The following is a 17,298-nucleotide window of genomic DNA, read 5'->3' as shown; positions in this document are numbered from 1 at the left end:
GACTTTTCTTCCCTATTGAAGCAGTGTCGAGGTTGCTAGGTCCGGGTAATGAAATACTAACCTGCTTTGCTTGTGCTTGGGTCATGACATTCAGCAAAATCGGTGTGGCTTTACCATCAAGTGTCTCAACTCTAAATAGCCCCAATGGCATGGATGGCATAATAGCCAAACTAGTGGAAGGTTTTCACCTAGGGCACTCAGTGTACAAGTGTGTGATCCCACACTCAGGGCATCTTAGGTCGGCCTTGTCTCGATTGGCTTGCTTCCTTTTGGGGCATCGAGATGAGATGTGCTCTGGGTGACCGCAAGTCTAGTATGCAATGGGTTCTAGCTTTTGTCCTCTTAGATCTCTACCTCTTCCCCTACCCAATGCCATTACCAGTACTGGTTTAAAATCCATCAAGATGGGATTACCCTCTTCGTCGTATGAGATGCAAGGGTTCATGTATGCTTCGTTCTCATTCGGCTCCTCTATGTAATGTATCAAAGCATCGCTCATCTCAATGGATGGGTCACGATGGGTCAAGGTACTCTAGGTATTCATGTGGGGTTGATATCCATCCTAGAGGGACAACTGGCTTTGAGTCATTGGGTGTTGCGAGAGCTAGTGGAGCTCCCCTTCCGAAAGGTAGCAGTCTATTCCTTAGATAGTAAGGCCGATTGTATGGCTATGAGTATGGCAATTGCCTCGGTAGTCGACAATGCATTGCATCATGGCCAAACCTACCACAATTGGCATAGGGTTTGGATCTAAGATCCATGTACTCGGCCGGAAGGTGGTTTCCTCTGCAATGCATGCATCGGACATGAGGTTGTGCGGGCCTTCTCATTATCTCTTGAAGCCTAGCCAACTCTAGCTTCACGTCGACCTGGCTTTGGTCGACACTCTTTCCCTTGTCTTGGGTGCTCTGGCAAGATCTTTCATTAACAATCGTAGCTCTTGCTGAGGTTCTAGAGGCAATGCTATCAATCTCGGTTTATGGGTCTTGAGCTTCTCTCCTTGAGCAGGTCATCCACTTTGGCTTCTTCAAAGACCCTAGCTAGCACGTCCCTTTGCAGGCTTGAGTTGCTCACTAAGGCCTTGTAAAGCTCTTCACTTCGGGTTCCGCTTATGAATATGGTGGAGACCGCTCGTTCGCTAGGTCGCTCTGCGACGGCTAGGATTCTCTTGAAGAGACTCCGCACATGGGTGATGTAGTCTTGGATGTCCTCCTTGTCCTTTTGATTAACATTCATCAATCTAACAATGAGGTTGTCAAAGTGTCCTGCCTCAAACAATCACTTGATAAATAGACTCTTGAGGTTATTGAAGTTATTGTGTTAGACTAGTGTACCATGTTTGCCCTTTATCTCCTAGGCAATGTTCGAAAGCTTGCACGTGCATTGAGCAAGGTCCGTGAGGCTGTTCGCCTTGCATACTTGCTCAAACTGCTCCATAAAGCTATATGGGTCATTATCGAGTTGATACTTGTTGAGTTGCTTAACAACCACAAGTATCTTGGTCTTGGCTCTTAGAATTTGGGGTGATTCCTAGTCCTGCTAGCAATGAAGTTACCAGGGCTGCTCCACTCTGCTTTATAGCCGTGCTATCTAAGAGTCACTTTGTGAGCAGCTTGCTCGCCCTCTAGTGCTCTCTCCCTCTCAGTGTTTAGTCCTATCCTAGTTCTATTGGTGAGAGCTAAGACGTGCTAGACCTTGCACATTTTTATGTATTGTCTCAAATTCTGAGCTCATTGCTCTTTGTTGTAGGCAGTAATGCTTTGCAGTACTTTTCTTGTTAACCTTCTCTCCTCCTTGAGATTGGTTATGATCTCCTTGGTTGGTCTACTATGATGCACCATTTTGGTTTGTAGGTCGTACTGATTTACCATTTGCTGAATGTTGACTAGGAATTCTCCCAAGTCAAGCTCATCATCTACAGGGTTCGTGTTGGCTTCCAACATGTCAACGGTTTCTTGAGCAACTAGTGTGTCAATCAAATTGATTGGATCAGGCAAAGTTGCGTCCCTATACGTGCCTGTCACTGTTGCTCCCTAAATAGCTCGACAATTCAAGTCTCTCAGTATTCGGTGATTAGTGTCCTTGGCCACCATTCGATGTCTAGGGGTCTCCTCCTACTAGTGGGTTCATTCAATTTATCTTATCTTGCGTGAATTCATTGTTATTCAAAACAATCCTCAATGTTACGGGCACTCAGATGCTAGTGGGGTGCTCCTCAAAGTGCAGTGTGCGAAATTAGGATTTCAACTTTTTTGGTACATGTCAAATGTTTAATTGATGCAATGTACGAATTTAATGAAAACAATATAGTGCAACACACACTTGTCCTGATTCTTTTATGTGGGTGACAACCACTCTAGCCGGTTCATTCTAGTCTCTATGATGTTCTAGACATGTGGTTTGAGGGGTAGCAGGTTCGGTCAGTTCGTCTAGGTCTCTATCGGGATAAGCGACTAATGGTCAGTGTGACTGTAGTCGTTCCTGGACCGTCAGGTCACGATTCTTGAGTCTATTGGCTCTATGAGCCGTTCTACACGTTTGGAGGTCTACAGGGGTGTCACACCTAGCTTGGATTCAGTCTGCCAGACTTAGAATGGATTTGATGTGCCAAAATTGTCATCCTGTAAACTCATATGAGTGGCAGTGTTCGAGTTGTAGACTCGGATGTCCGAGTTCGACTTGTTCGAGTCCAAATGGTTTGGCGCTCATCCATTCGAGTCTGTGTGGATGGCCACTTGAGCCGAATTAGGTCCAAGGTCCAAGTCCGAGTCTTGGACTCAGATGGTTTTGTGGTTGGTCGAGTGGACTTGTGACTCGGGCTATCCGAGTCTCGGTCGAGGCCATCTAAGGCTGCAGACAATGTTCGAGTGCGACGGTTAGGGGTCCAAAACGACAAAAAATCACTTAAATACTTATCGTGCCTATTCTAACATTGCAACCCAGGTCTTGACTAGGATCAACAAGCATCAATTAACACTCAGAGCATACTTATAGGGCTCGAGGATGCGGGAATGCGAATCGATGAATGAATTTGTGCTTTTGCCCTGTAGCTCTCTCTCTCTCTCAAGCTCTCTCTTGATTGAATGTACATAAATGAGCTCTTTCTCTCTCTCTCTTCTTGGCCTCTTAAACCCTCTCTCTCTTGTCCTGTTACTTCCCCTTCTCTCTCTTTGCTATCTTAATGCCTTGAAGCTCTCTTTTCCTTGTTTTTTTCTTGTTTCAGACATGTTATTACATGAGAAACCCTATTGTGTGTTTCTCTATTTTCCTTGTTTTTTCCTTACCTAAATGCATCCAAATCACAAGCAACCACTTACACTAATTCAATCTACTTACCCAAATCCAAAAACATGAAAAACTTACTTGCAAAAGAGATCAAATACCTCTTCAATTCCTTTGCTTTTTATCTATCTCAAGTACCGGTTCGAGGCAAACTCTACTTCAATGCTCAATTTGGAGTGCGCAAGCACTCAAAGCTTGAATCCCTTGGTTCCAACAACGGAACCAAAATGTGGGAGCTCTCTCTCAACCAACAAGACCCATGGACCGCTTATTGTTTCAAGCGTTTCAAGCCAAGTGCAATGGCTACCTCTCACATAGTTGTACATGCTCTCACACCTATGACTGTAGTGAGCTTACCTCCATGCTCGATCGAGTTGCCTTCTCCCTCAAGTACTCCTATAGCTCCACAATCCAAGGTGCAAGCTTAAGCAAGCTCGATCCTCAAGCTCCAAGCTCCATATTCCATTGCCATGAGCGGGATAAGATAAGAGAAGAGAAGAGAAGAGAAGAAAAAGAGAGGAGAATATGAGAGCTTCTCCACCATGGTCCATCACCCTCACACACACTCCCTCTCTCAAGCACAAGCTCAAGCAAGCAAGAGAAAGAAGAAGAAGAAGAGGAGGAGGAGGAGGAGGAGAGCTAGTTTTGGCCACACACAAGAATGAGCTTCTTCATTCACTTTTTTCCTTTTATACAAAGCCCTAATCCCCTTTGGCACCCATCCTTTTTTTACATGCCCGGCTAATTTAGCTTAGGTCCTCTTTTCCTATTTCCTTCTTATTTGCATTGTGCATTCACCCATGCATGTCTACATTTACAAATTGCACAGGAGGGAACCTCACACTCTCTTATAAAAATTGAGGGTGTGCCTTTGCATTTAAAATGCGCATTTCCTCTTTTGCGCTTACGCTGAACTTTTAAGGTTGTCCTTGTGCTTTTGGTATTTTTTCCTCCTATTTCTTTGGTCGGGCCATTTTTTCTAGCTTTGCCTTGCATCTTTTTAATTTTCTTTTTGCTTTCTTTGCATTGGGGTTAACAAGACACATGCTATGGAAGTGTTCTCTAGGCCACAATGCAATGGTATGGCATGAAATGCTTGGATACCTAAGCTTACCTATCCTTTATTGGTTAGAACATGTCAATGTTGTCTGTTAGGCAATGATCAGACCTTTCATCTACTTTCTAGTAACACATGTGAAGGGGCGTGTTAGAATCTCAACAAAAGGGAGTCAAAAGCCCATCAGATTCTGCTCATGTGCCTAGGGTGCCCGATTATTAGAGTGACCCTCAGAGTTTCCAACTTTGTACCTTGTAGGTCTTATAAATTGCAGCGAAAGAGTTGAGAGAAAGAAAGAGTGTGTGTGTGTACGTGTGCGCTTGTGCGTGTGTTATGTTTCTTTGTAGTAAGAGACCCACAAGTTACTATAAAGCATCGCGATAGGTGGGTCCCATGTATATCTTGTAAATCGCGGCAAAAAAGCCCAATAAAGGGCAGAGACCCACTAGCAGACCCATTAGCAGTACACTTTATAAAGGGTTGCGACCATCTGCTGTGTTTCACATTGTGCCTGATTCAGTGCACTTATCGCAAGTTTACATTTTATTTTCTCGAGCTAACTCTCCGTGAAGGCCATGGATCAGCCTGTCAATGCCATGGGTCAACCTGGTCTGCCTGTCTCTTTTCCTTTGGATTCTCTGCGGGAGCTTGAAGATCGCTCGTATTTGCAATCCTTCCATCTTCCATTCAACAAATGTTCTGTTCCCCTCACGACATTCACCTCGGGGGAGAAGAGACCGCGCCTCCTTGTCTGTCACGATATGCAAGGAGGTTATGGAGATGACAAATGGATACAGGGTAGCTCCAATTCTGAAGCTTACTCTCTCTGGCATTGGCATCTCATTGACATTTTTGTCTACTTCTCACATCATTTGGTGACCATCCCTCCTCCTTGCTGGACAAATGCTGCCCACAGGCACGGAGTACAGGTGAGTCTTTATTTAACACACGTTTTCATCCTTTATGTTTTGGAGCATTGCAATGTAATATTTTTAATGTATCTAGTCCCAAAATTAATCCTGTTGGTAGGGAGGCCTCAATATAGAACATTTTCATCCTTTATCTTATGGAATATTTCAATCTACAACAATCTCAATTTATTTTTAATGGTGTTTGGTGCGGTGGCTTCAACATAGAACATACAGAATCTTAACCAATTTTCAATGGTCTTTAATCAAAAGATTTCATTCTGTTGCTATGCAGACTTTGACATAAGAACATGCAGTATCTTAATTCATTTGTATCTTTTTGTCACGAACACTTCAACATAGAACACACAGTATCTTAATTCATTTTTTAAAAGGAAACATTTCATCCCTTCTGCTGCAAACTTCAACATAGAAACTTGTGGTACCTCCATCATTAGGTGTTGGGCATCTCATAAGACATAAGGTCTTGGATAGCGTTGTGAGTGTATGACTATCTTTTTTATCCTACCGTCAGGTGCTGGGCACTTTCATCACTGAATGGGATGCAGGGAGAGCCATCTGTAACCAGTTACTAGACTCTAAGGAGTCAGCACTCATGTACGCCTCCCGTTTGGCAGAGCTTGCTGCAATTCTCGGATTTGATGGTTGGCTGGTATGGTTTTATATCCTTTTGCTGCTGATATAAGTGAGCTTATCTGTTTTCCATTGGTTTTCTGTAAGGTCTTTTTTCATTTTTCGTATAATAATAGATGCAATTAGCATACATGTCATGTGTGTACAAGGAGTTCTACAACTTCTTGCCTGAATGAGATATATGCAATTCAATGCAAGGACTCCTGCTCTTTGTGGGATTGCAACCTTATGTGACAATCTTGTGAACTGCATATACTGGTGATGGCAGAGGGATTTCTTGAATTGTAGCATATGCAGCTTGCATCATTTGCACTCTTGTAGTGGGTTTTACTCCTTCTTGTGAGCATTTCTGCACCTGTTTGCCCTGGTTGTTTACAAGGCAGCAGAGGACTCTTCATGATGCATGCTCATGTCACCTGCTAAGAGATAATTGTAGCTCTTTGACTTTGTTGCTCACTTAAATGCTAAGTATGTTTAATTTAGTTCGATGATCTCCAATTTAAATGCTCAGTTAATTTAGTATGACAATTTTCAATTAATTCCAGAATGTACTAACAGCTGAACATTGAAAATAAAGTGGGAAAGAAGCATGTGGATACACTCTTGGCATTTGTACAAGCCCTCACTTCTTACATGCATCAGGCTGTACCTGGATCAGTGGTCTTATGGTACACATTTCAGTCCCACATAGCTTTCTCTTCTGTTTTCCCTGTTTTTGCAGTCGGGGTTCTAACCCATACAAGGTGAACATGTGCAGGTATGATAGTGTCACTAAAGATGGGAAATTGGACTGGCAGAATTGTCTGAATGACATGAATGAGTGCTATTTTGATCTATGCGATGGAATATTCACCAATTACACTTGGAAGGTGGCACTCTTCAAGTAGCTGAGAATTAGTTTCTAAAGTCGCTATGTACATTTGATAACATTTAACAAAGTTGAAAGTTGTTGGTACAGAAAGAATACCCCTTGAGATCTGCTTTGAAAGCTGGATCAAGGCGTTATGATGTGTATATGGGTGTGGATGTCTTTGGGAGAAATACATATGGAGGTGGTGGCTTTCAGGTGATGGATTATTTACATATTAAGGTTACATCTCACTAAGAATGATGATATACAAAAAGCCTTTTGTTATCTTTATTCTTCAAAGGGTAAAGTAGATTAATTTCTAAGGCTTTCTTCCCCTGTTTCTCATATTGCACAGCTGTGTATCTAAACTGTAGAGCAATGTTGCATTGAATGTTGCAAGGGAGGCAAATGTTTCTGCTGCAATTTTTGCTCCAGGCTGGGTCTTGGAAACAAAGCAAGGCCCTAGTTTTCCTGCAGCTCAAAACCGGTATTGTACTTATTGACATTTGCAACTTAACAATGACCACGGCTCTAGTGCAAATTGACATGAATCTATTTTTGGAAATTTTGCAAGTTCTGTGCATTCCTGTTCATAAGAGTTCTGGAAGGAGCTGTTAATTTCTTTTATTCTTGTGAGAACATTAATATAGTCTCATCCCTCATTATCCACACAGCCAACAGCCATCATCCTCTCCTTTGCTGTCCATACCTCTGTCAGAGTGCAGCGGTGCGGAAGCGTAGGACTGAGAGAGAGAGAACGCAGAGAGAGAAGAGAGAGAAAGAGACAGTGGACGATGAAGATCTGCTGTATAAAGAATGCTGAATACAAAGATATGCAGATATATACATGGGCGCAGTGCGCTGGACTGCGTGTCTCCACCTCGACGATGCAACCTACTGTTCACCTCGAAGTCGGCTGCAGTCTGCACTGTCTGTTGTTTGAAATCTGCGAACAGAGACGGAATCTGCGCGTGTCACCGGTCTGTAATCTGCGAGCAGAGAAGTGTACCAGATTGCTGAAAGTGCCAGGTATAAATAGCCAAAAAACCGGGGGAAACAGGGCGCCAGAAATGGCCAGGCGGGCTGCATTAAATGCAGCCGACTACCTGCTGCATTAAATAGGGCGCCAGAAATGCAGCCGACTGCCTGCTGCAGGTCGGACTGCCACGTGGCAGTCTGACTGCAGGCAGTCCGACTGCACCAAACCTGGCCTGCTGCCCTGATCTGATCTGATTTCTAACACCCCCTCTCAGAGCCTGGACAGGGCAGAAGCCTGAGGGATCTGGAATGTCTCTGAAGTAGAGCCTGAGGAAGCGCCTTCGTAAACAAATCCACAAGATTGTCCTCCGTCTTGCAGTACTCCACAGTGATGGTCTCATCCAGAAGCTTTTCTCGGATGAAGTGGTACTGGATCTAAATGTGCTTCGTCCGGGCATGAAAAACAGGGTTCCTTGCCAAGGCAATGCAACTCTCATTGTCACATCGTAGCAATGTAGGACGAGTCTGGGGGCACCCAAGCTCCTTCAATAATCTCCGAAGCCACACAACCTCGCATGTGGTGGAAGACGCGGCCCGATACTCCGCCTCAGTAGACGAAAGGGCTACCGTGGGCTGCTTCTTGCTACTCCATGAAATAACACCTGCACCCAAAGTAAAATAGTAACTTGTAGTAGACCGCCTGTGGTTCACGTCACCGGCCCAATCCGAGTCGCTCCAACCTGCAAGTACAAGATTTGACCCATCTGTCCCTGCGGGGTACTGAACCCCTAAATCAGACGTCCCCCTCAGATACCGAAGTATCCTCTGAGCAGCCTGCCAATGCACCGTCTTAGGTTCACTCATGAACCCTGCCAAGAGCCCAACAGCAAAACATAGATCAACCCTAGTGTTGAGAAGCCAAATCAAGGACCCAATCAACTGTCGATAGCGGGACGCATGCGCCAAAAGAGAAGCTGAATGGGAAGTGGCCTTCCAGTTCGGATCCATAGGAGTAGAGAGGGCCTGACAATCCTCCATCTCAAAAGACACCAAGAGCTCCTGTACATATCTCTGTTGAGAGATAAAGATCCCCCTCTGAGACTGATAAATCTCATGGCCCAGAAAGAAATGGAGTAGACCCAAGTCCGTCATCTCGAACGTCCGATGTAAAGCTGACTTCGTCTCTTGGACAGTTGCGGATCGGTCTTGGACCGCCGATATCCCAACTGAGATTGGAGGAACGAATCAATCTTCTCGTTCCATGCACGCGGAGCCTGCTTGAGGCCATACAAGGCCTTCTTCAACCTGTAGACTTGCCCATCTGAAGATCCAAAGCCAGGAGGTTGCTCAACATAGATCTCCTCCTTTAAATCACCATTGAGGAAGGCCAACTTGACATCCAACTGATAAACAGGCCATCGCCTATGGCCAATCAAAGCAAGAACAGCTCTAATGGTCGCCATACGAGCTGTGGGGGCAAAAGTATCATGACAGTCAATACTTGGGCGCTGTGCAAAACCTTTAGCAACAAGGCGGGCCTTGTGCTTATCCAAAGAACCGTCGCTAAGGTATTTGGTCTTGAAGACCCACTTGACTCCAATCACCTTCTTCTTCGGGGGGCGAGGCACGAGTGACCAAGTGCCATTCCTCTCAATAGCCTCCAACTCGGCTTCCATAGCCTTCTTCCATGGTGCGGACTGTAAAGCCTCCTTCACGGAGGTGGGCTCTCGATCCTACATAACACGGGTCATCAAACAATAGTTGGAGCAAACAAGCTCCGTAGAATGTGCCTGGTGCCTCCGTGACCGCCGCGGACCATCCTGTGGTCCCCACTCCTCAGGAACCCCCTCGATCTGTGAATCACGGAGTGTGTCATGGGCCCAGCGAGGAGAAGGCCTAACCTCCCCTCGTCTTTCTCCATCAGCAGCAGAAGACTCTGGAATATCCACCGGTGGTAATGCCTCAGAGGTGTCCGGTGGAACAGTAGACTCTGTGTCAGAAACAAAATCATAATCAAAAGGCACGGGCTCCAGTGGAACTGTAGAAGGAGCCCAACTCTCCCCGGGATCTCCAAGAACGGGATGCTCCTCACTCGTTGAAGTAGCCGGAACCTCCACAAATCGCACATCACGGCTAGTGTACACATCCCGCTTGACGGGATCATACAGTCGGTAGCCTTGGGACTGGGAGCTGTAGCCAACAAATACCTGTTTTCGGGAAGCTGCTTCAAATTTATCACAGTGAGTCTTGGGAATGTGAACATAGGCATCACACCCAAAGTCCCGAAAGTAAGAAACATCTGGCTTCGTCCCAAAATAAGCCTCAAATGGGGTTATCCCTTTCACGGCCGAAGTAGGGGATCGATTAAGGATGTGGACTGCAGTAGCCACAGCCTCGGCCCACAGAACCTGAGGGGTCTGTCGGTGCTCCATCATGGTGCGCGCCATCTTGATCACACTGCGGTTCTTCCGTTCAAGAATACCATTTTCTTGAGGAGTGTTGGTATTGGCAAACTCCTAGTGAATTCCTCTATCTGCACAAAACCGAGCAGACTCATTAGAAACAAATTCACCTCCCTTGTCGGATCGCAAGGTCTTCAACTTCCGGCCCGATCGGTTCTCCTCAAAGAGAAGCCAATCCTTGAAGTGCGAGAAAGCTTCTGACTTTAGTGCCAAAAAGTAGGCCCATGTCATCCTGCTGTAGTCATCCACGATCAGCATAAAGTACGAGCTCTCACGCAGGGACTCATTCCTCATAGGGCCATATAGATCCATAGATACTAGCTCCATTGGTGAAGTAGACCGCCGCGAAGCTGTGTGGGAAATGGCATCCCTATGCTGTTTCCCCCGTATGCAGGAGACACATGGCTGCTGGCTCACCACTATATCCGGCAACCCTTGAACAAGCTGTCCACGTGACACCCTCCGAAGATAGTCATAGTTCAGGTGACCAAACCGAGCATGCCATAACTCTGACTGTGACTGAGAGGTAAGAAGAAGAGTAGAGAGGGCGGTGGAAGACTTTAGTTTGTAAATGCCGTTCTCCTCATAGCCGGATGAGAGAACCTTCCTTGATCCACGATCAAGGACTCGCACCGTAGAACTGTCAAACTCCACCAAAAGACCAAGGGAGCAAATCTTATGAACTGAAAGGAGATGGTACCCTAATCCTGGTACATGCAAAACCTCTGAGGTATGTGTACCACCTTGTCCATCCGGAATAAGCTGCATCTTACCCCGACCTGCAATAGATACTGAAGAGCTGTCTCCAATGAGAATCTGCCCACGCGAGGGTCGCAGCTGGGCAACACCATCTGATGAAGGAGTCATGTGCCGTGAGGCACCACTATCAACGATCCACTCTCGAGCCTGGGGAGCCGTCATCACAGCATCAGAAGCATTCGGTGAAGCGTCCTCAATGACAGCTAGATGAAGAAATGCAGCTGATGAGGGTGCAGCCACCGCTCCAGAATCCTTGGTGTTCTTCTTCTTGGCGTCCTTCGTGTCTTTGTCAGGGCAATCCTTCTTCCAATGGCCAGTCTTTCCACAAATATGACATGTGGAGTCTTTGTCCTTGTCCTTCTTCTTGTCCTTCTTGGACTTGTTATCCCCCTTCTTCTTCTTTTGGTCCTTCCCCTTCTTCTGAGAGGCTTGACCTGTCAGCGCCTCCGACTTGGAAGCATTCTGTCCCTTTAACTATTCCTCTTGGTCCAAGACCATAGGAACCAACTCTTCCCATCGAAGAGTAGACTCTCGCCCCGAAGCAATAAGGGGAGAGTAAAATGTACCGAATCGTGGCGGCAACTGGAACAATAGTGTGATCGCCATGTCTTCGGAGGAAATTGGCTTCCCCGCATTCTGAACTTGCATCTGTAGCTGCCTTAGCTTGTTAATGTGCTCCCGTAGTGAAGAAGACTTATTTACGGACAAGGTCCGCATCTGTACCTCCAAAGAAACCCTCTTCATTAGGGTCATCCGATTGTACATCTGATCAAGCTCCAGCCATATCTCCCGAGCCACCGTCAAGTGCTCGATGTGAGCGATCACGGCTGTAGTGCATGATAGAAAGAGAAAGGATCGAATCCTGGCATTCAGTTTGTCCCAATGAGACTGGGCCTTGGCCAGCTCCGCACGAGCATCGGAAGAGAGTTTGGACTCATCTCTTACCGAGGGCCGGTCAATCTCCTTCTGTACCAGCTCCGCCAAATCATAGGACTCAAGAATGGCCAACATCATGACACGGCAAATGCGGTAGTTGTCGCTGTCGAGCTTCTGATCAGCAGGAAGAGCCAGTAAAACAGGCACCTTCCGGTCCATAATCGCCTGGAACTCCAAGTCAATCTCTGTAGATATCTTCACTTGCAATGCCTTCACAAACACAAAAGCAGCCCCCTGTGACTAGGAAAACTCAGCCTGCTAAGGCTCTTCCGCGTCCTGAAGCTTCTTCACCTGCCGGAGGCGATGAAAAAGCAAAACCTGCACTTGTAGGCTGAAAACTCAAACTTCCTCCGCGTCAAACAGCAGTAAACAGCAGCAAATCCACCACCTGTACTCCTTTCCTGTGCGCCCACACTCGTTTCAGCCTTGTTCCAAGGCGCAGCCCTCCTGTCTGCCCTTAAACGCAAAAAACACAAATTTGTGTCGCGATGGAAACTCCTCTTCAGGTTGATTCTGCGCTCAGTCAGCCCTCAAACACTGCTCTGATACCATGTCAGAGTGCAGCGGTGCGGAAGCGTAGGACTGAGAGAGAGAGAACGCAGAGAGAGAAGAGAGAGAAAGAGACAGTGGACGATGAAGATCTGCTGTATAAAGAATGCTGAATACAAAGATATGCAGATATATACATGGGCGCAGTGCGCTGGACTGCGTGTCTCCACCTCGACGATGCAACCTGCTGTTCACCTCGAAGTCGGCTGCAGTCTGCACTGTCTGCTGTCTGAAATCTGTGAACAGAGACGGAATCTACGCGTGTCACCGGTCTGTAATCTGCGAGTAGAGAAGTGTACCAGACTGCTGAAAGTGCCAGGTATAAATAGTCGAAAAACCGGGGGAAATAGGGCGCCAGAAATGGCCAGGCGGCTGCAGGCGACTGCCTGCTGCAGGTCGGACTGCCACGTGGCAGTCCGACTGTGCAGTCCGACTGCAGGCAGTCCGACTGCAGGCAGTCCGACTGCACCAAACCTGGCCTGCTGCCCTGATCTGATCTGATCTCTAACAACCTCTTGGAGGAGCTACTGCCTAGCCAGAGCAGGTGCCACCTTGCTGTCCAGTCTGCCACCCAGCCACTGTTATGGCCAGTTGCAGCCTGTGCTTTTCACTTGTGCAGTCTGTGTTTACTGCTTCTAGTGGACAGGAAGCTGATGTCATCATCATTACCATTACTGCTGTTTGTGAGTCTGCATTTTCAGCCAGCATACTTGCGTTTGCTGCCTGGAGTCTTCATTGACATCCTGCTGCACAGCGGACCATGTTTCAGTCCCTTCATCGCTACCCACATCATCATCAGGTCTGGTGGACTGCTGCTGCTGTGTTTTGGGATTGTCATTGGTATCATCTACATTCCTATAGACTCATCTGCATTAGATCATGTTCATTGTGTTGTACTATTTGCATTTCTTTGTGTTTGCCCTAGTATTTCTTTACATGGTATCATAGCTGGATGCTCTTGATTGACACTTGAGTCTTGATTGAGAAAGCTTGGCATTCTAGAGCACATGATAACACTTCTTGAGATGTCTCAACTATCTTCATCAAAGCAATCTCCCTTAGTTCTTATTCCTTCGGCAACAATGTGAAAAGTAGAGCCCGAGTGGAAGCACATAAGCATAAGCAAGAGCAAAACAAGACCTATGGCGGATGGAGCAAGAGAGCAAGAGAGAGAGACACTGTATGTGTGAACTCCAATAGTTACAATATGTGACTGATCTTCCTTTATTCAATAGTCACTGAAAGAATAAAGGATAAAGTGATAGTGATGGGTGTTAGCCATGTGCGGTGTACAACTACGCGGTCACGGTGTGTGAAGTAAATACAGGGTGGCGTAGGCATAGGTGCCTTTACCTTCAACAACTTCACGTAAAGTCGAATGTGCCTCTAGTGAGGAGAGAATAAGAAAAATGGGTAGTACAAATATATATAAAGTACAACAGGATGAGGAATAGACATAATCTCATTCTATGCCCATCATTTTTGTAAGGAAGGCAAAATGTTTGGTTAAGAAACTTTTAGTGAGAAAATTTGCAGGATTCTCGTTAGTCGAGATCTTGAAAAGCTTAACAGACTTGTTCTCTACCGCCTCCTTGATGAAGTGAGAGCGCACCGCAATGTGCTTTGTTTTCGTATGGAAGACCAGATTTTGGGCCAATTGAATAGCACTCGTAGAATCCGAATACAGTGTAGGAGTAACAGTAATACCAGGGTCTGTCACAAGATAGCCTAATCATAGGGCCTTCTTGCAAGTCTCAGTGGTTGCAACATACTTTGCCTCAGTAGTAGATAAGGCCGTGCATTTTTGCATCTTGGACATCTAAGAAATTGCACATCTAGCAAAAATGAAGACATACCCACAGGTGGATTTCCTATTATTTGTAGGTTTGGCATAGTTGGAGTTAATGTAACCCATGACTGTAGTATCCTGACCACCATAGCAAATGCTTATATCTGCAGTGCCTTTCAAGTATCTCATGAAACTCTTCACGATGTCCTAATGTTGTTGGCTAGGTGTAGCCATCTAGCGTGCCACAACTCCCATTGCAAATGCTATGTCAGTGCAAGTGGCTATCATAGAATACATCAAATTGCCCGTTGTAGATTTATAAGGGATCTTGGTTATCTCGGCTTTCTGCTCATTTGATTGGGGACAATCTACCTGATTGACCTTCACATAGGAAGGTAAAGGACAGCCAATAGGCTTAACATCTTGTTTATGAAAGTACTCAAGGATCTTCTATATGTACTTCATCTATGAATACTGAAAACTTTAATTACAGCAATGCTGAAATAAAGACATTAGTATATGTCGATTCAACTATGGGCAAATAGCTAAGAAAGCAAGCTTTCATTGCCAGGGATATCCGAGTAGCAACAACTGGGATACAAAGAATGCGACTAGTAGTGACTAAGCATAGACCACCAATACCAAAGGTTGTCACAAACTCAAATTGTCAATAAGCCATACATCCCATAAGCATACACATTACTGACAAACTGCTGACAGAGGTAAGTGCTGGTGTCCAAAGTATATAGAATTAAATTAGCTTATAAGTGGAGGTAATTACGTCCAATAGCATACAAGAAAGCATATGTATGAACCAAGAGTCCCATTGTCTCAAAGAATCAAGCTCTGCCAAGCAAGTAGAAGTGTCTCCTATTGGAAGCGAATCCGGAATGGAAAGTGAGGAAGCAAAGCGTAAGACATATACATCAAAGCATCTAGTAAGCCCATATGCATCACAAATACATCCGGGAGTATGTGTCCAATGAAGCTTTAATACCCGTAAGTGAGTAAGCATAAAAGCTCAAAGCAACTAACCAAAGTCCAAGTATATCAAATGTAGCTTAAATCCAAGTACCAAAGCATATCATAAGTATATTCGGGCTCATACATCAATGCTAGATATCACCATAGACATGTAGCATACTTGAAATACCATGTAGGCATTATAGGTATTCAAAACATGAAGCTCACTGTTGAATGCTTGCTGTTCAAACTGTTATGATAGCAATAAACCTTTGCAATATTGAGCTAATCAAGCTCTAAACGATCCAAATAGCATCCGAAAGCATAGCCATACCATATGGGCACCAAAATAGCATCTGCGAAGCATTAAACATGCATTATGGAATGTACTGTTTGCTGTCTAAACCAGAATTGTTTTGTTATGTATGAAACAAAGAACTGAAAATTTCACATAATTAACTCTATGATTGCTCAAATTTGTAGCTTTCGTTGTGCTCTTCGTTTCTAGTTATAGAACAATTGAATCTGATGTCGTATACAAAAGTTATGGCCAAAATTTGAAAGTGCTGTCAAGCTACCATAGCTATCTACGACTTTTGCAGCATGCTCTGTATCCACTCAAAATGGATAGAATGGCTGCTCCTTAGCTCAATACATACTCAATAAGGCTTAGCTAAACCCTGGGAAGCTCCTCCACAAGCTAGGAGTAAGTTGGAACAAACTAGGGAAGACTCAATGCATACCTCGGGAGGAAGAAACAATGGCTGCCATGAAACTCTGAGTTAAAGCTTTGAATCCGAGGGTTGAACCAAAGGATAAAGAAGCTCCTCGAATGGTTGGCTCTGATACCAATTGAAAGTTAGAGCCTGAGTGGAAGCACATACGTGGAAGCAAGAGCTGTGGCAGATGGAGTAAAAGAGCAAGAGAGAGAGAGACACCGTATATGGGGACTCCAATAGTCACGATTAGTGATTGGCCTTCCCTTATTCAATAGTCACTGAAAGAACAAAGATAAAGTTACATTGATGGGTGCCTGCTACCTATAGTGTACTAGTGTACGGTCACGGTGTGTGAAGTAAATACAGGGCGACGTAGGCACAGGTGCCTTTACCCCCAACACAAATTTCCCCTCACTAGAGACTGAGGGAGTGGTATCTTGACTCTCCTTCCAAGAACACATGGGGATATCTCGAAGAGAACAACTATTATTTTATCTCTTGAGAAGAATACCTCAAAATCTTGAGATGGAGGAAACATGGAAAGTCATAAGAAGTAGGTCCAAGTAATCCTCTACCTCAAAACCCTTTTAATAATACTCCATAGATTCCTTTGGTATACTATCCCAAATGACCGAGTCTACAATGCAGAGGGAGGTGCACAATAGGTAGACTTAGAAGCTGATGAGAAATTGAAACTCCCAATTTAAACGCGACCCATTGGCTGCCAATGAGTCATTGGATACCATCAAGTACCTCGACCTTACGAGATTACTCGAGCTGAGTACGATCTTATCTTGGTGCATCGAGCTCAACAACAGATTGAAGGTAAATTTGAGTTTTTCCCTTTAGATTTAGTGCGCCGGTCTAATGATTTTGCAAGGACAGAAGCTCCACAAAGGATTGGCCAACTTGACATGAAAACTGGCATGGAGTACAAACCCTTCATCTTTCTACCACATTCATCTCCATCTCTACCTCTCTTATCTCTTTCATTTACATCACCTTCATTCACTCCTATGTCAGGTATGCAAAACAGTACTTCATCATCTTTTGATTTTTCTTCCTCTTTTTTGGCAAGATATAGATGATTCTCAGGATGAAAGAACTCTTCAAAGCACATATTGGTTCATAAGCCCTGAAGAAGATAGATTTCTATATTTGAACTCAAAAAAAAGTAAGTGAAAGATGTAAGATCCATTGGTGAGTGTGTTGAGCTAAAACACACTTTACAGTTGATTAGCATCTTTAAACAACCCCAAAACATGCTTAATTAATGAAAAATGCAAATTTGGTGTGCGGTTCGAGAGAGTTTCAGTGGTCCCCTAAAACCCTAATTTTGGGGTATCTTTCAACATCTATAAATAGATAGGTTGCCACTGTTCAGTCTTATTC

At 44.9% G+C, this 17,298-nt stretch overlaps 1 protein-coding gene across 1 annotated transcript in view; it reads left to right on the top strand.

Moving 5' to 3' along the window:
• Nucleotides 1–4,815: 4,815 nt before the first annotated feature.
• LOC148017974 (cytosolic endo-beta-N-acetylglucosaminidase 1-like) overlaps nucleotides 4,816–17,298 on the top strand; it is a 34,948-nt gene continuing 22,465 nt past the window's right edge. The window contains exons 1-6 of the mRNA XM_087661240.1: nucleotides 4,816–5,268; nucleotides 5,783–5,920; nucleotides 6,460–6,569; nucleotides 6,659–6,770; nucleotides 6,860–6,967; nucleotides 7,126–7,238. Coding sequence (XP_087517366.1) covers nucleotides 4,915–5,268; nucleotides 5,783–5,920; nucleotides 6,460–6,569; nucleotides 6,659–6,770; nucleotides 6,860–6,967; nucleotides 7,126–7,238 — 935 coding nt within the window. The 5' untranslated portion in view covers nucleotides 4,816–4,914. The remainder of the gene's footprint in view (nucleotides 5,269–5,782; nucleotides 5,921–6,459; nucleotides 6,570–6,658; nucleotides 6,771–6,859; nucleotides 6,968–7,125; nucleotides 7,239–17,298) is intronic.

The sequence above is a fragment of the Lygodium microphyllum genome, chromosome 21, assembly GCF_053477565.2.
Source record: "Lygodium microphyllum isolate KBCC chromosome 21, Lygodium_microphyllum_v1.1.10, whole genome shotgun sequence".
In the NCBI taxonomy this organism is placed as follows: Eukaryota; Viridiplantae; Streptophyta; class Polypodiopsida; order Schizaeales; family Lygodiaceae; genus Lygodium; species Lygodium microphyllum.
Note: the sequence above shows the minus strand (reverse complement) of the source record. Positions and strands in the feature narration are given on the sequence as shown.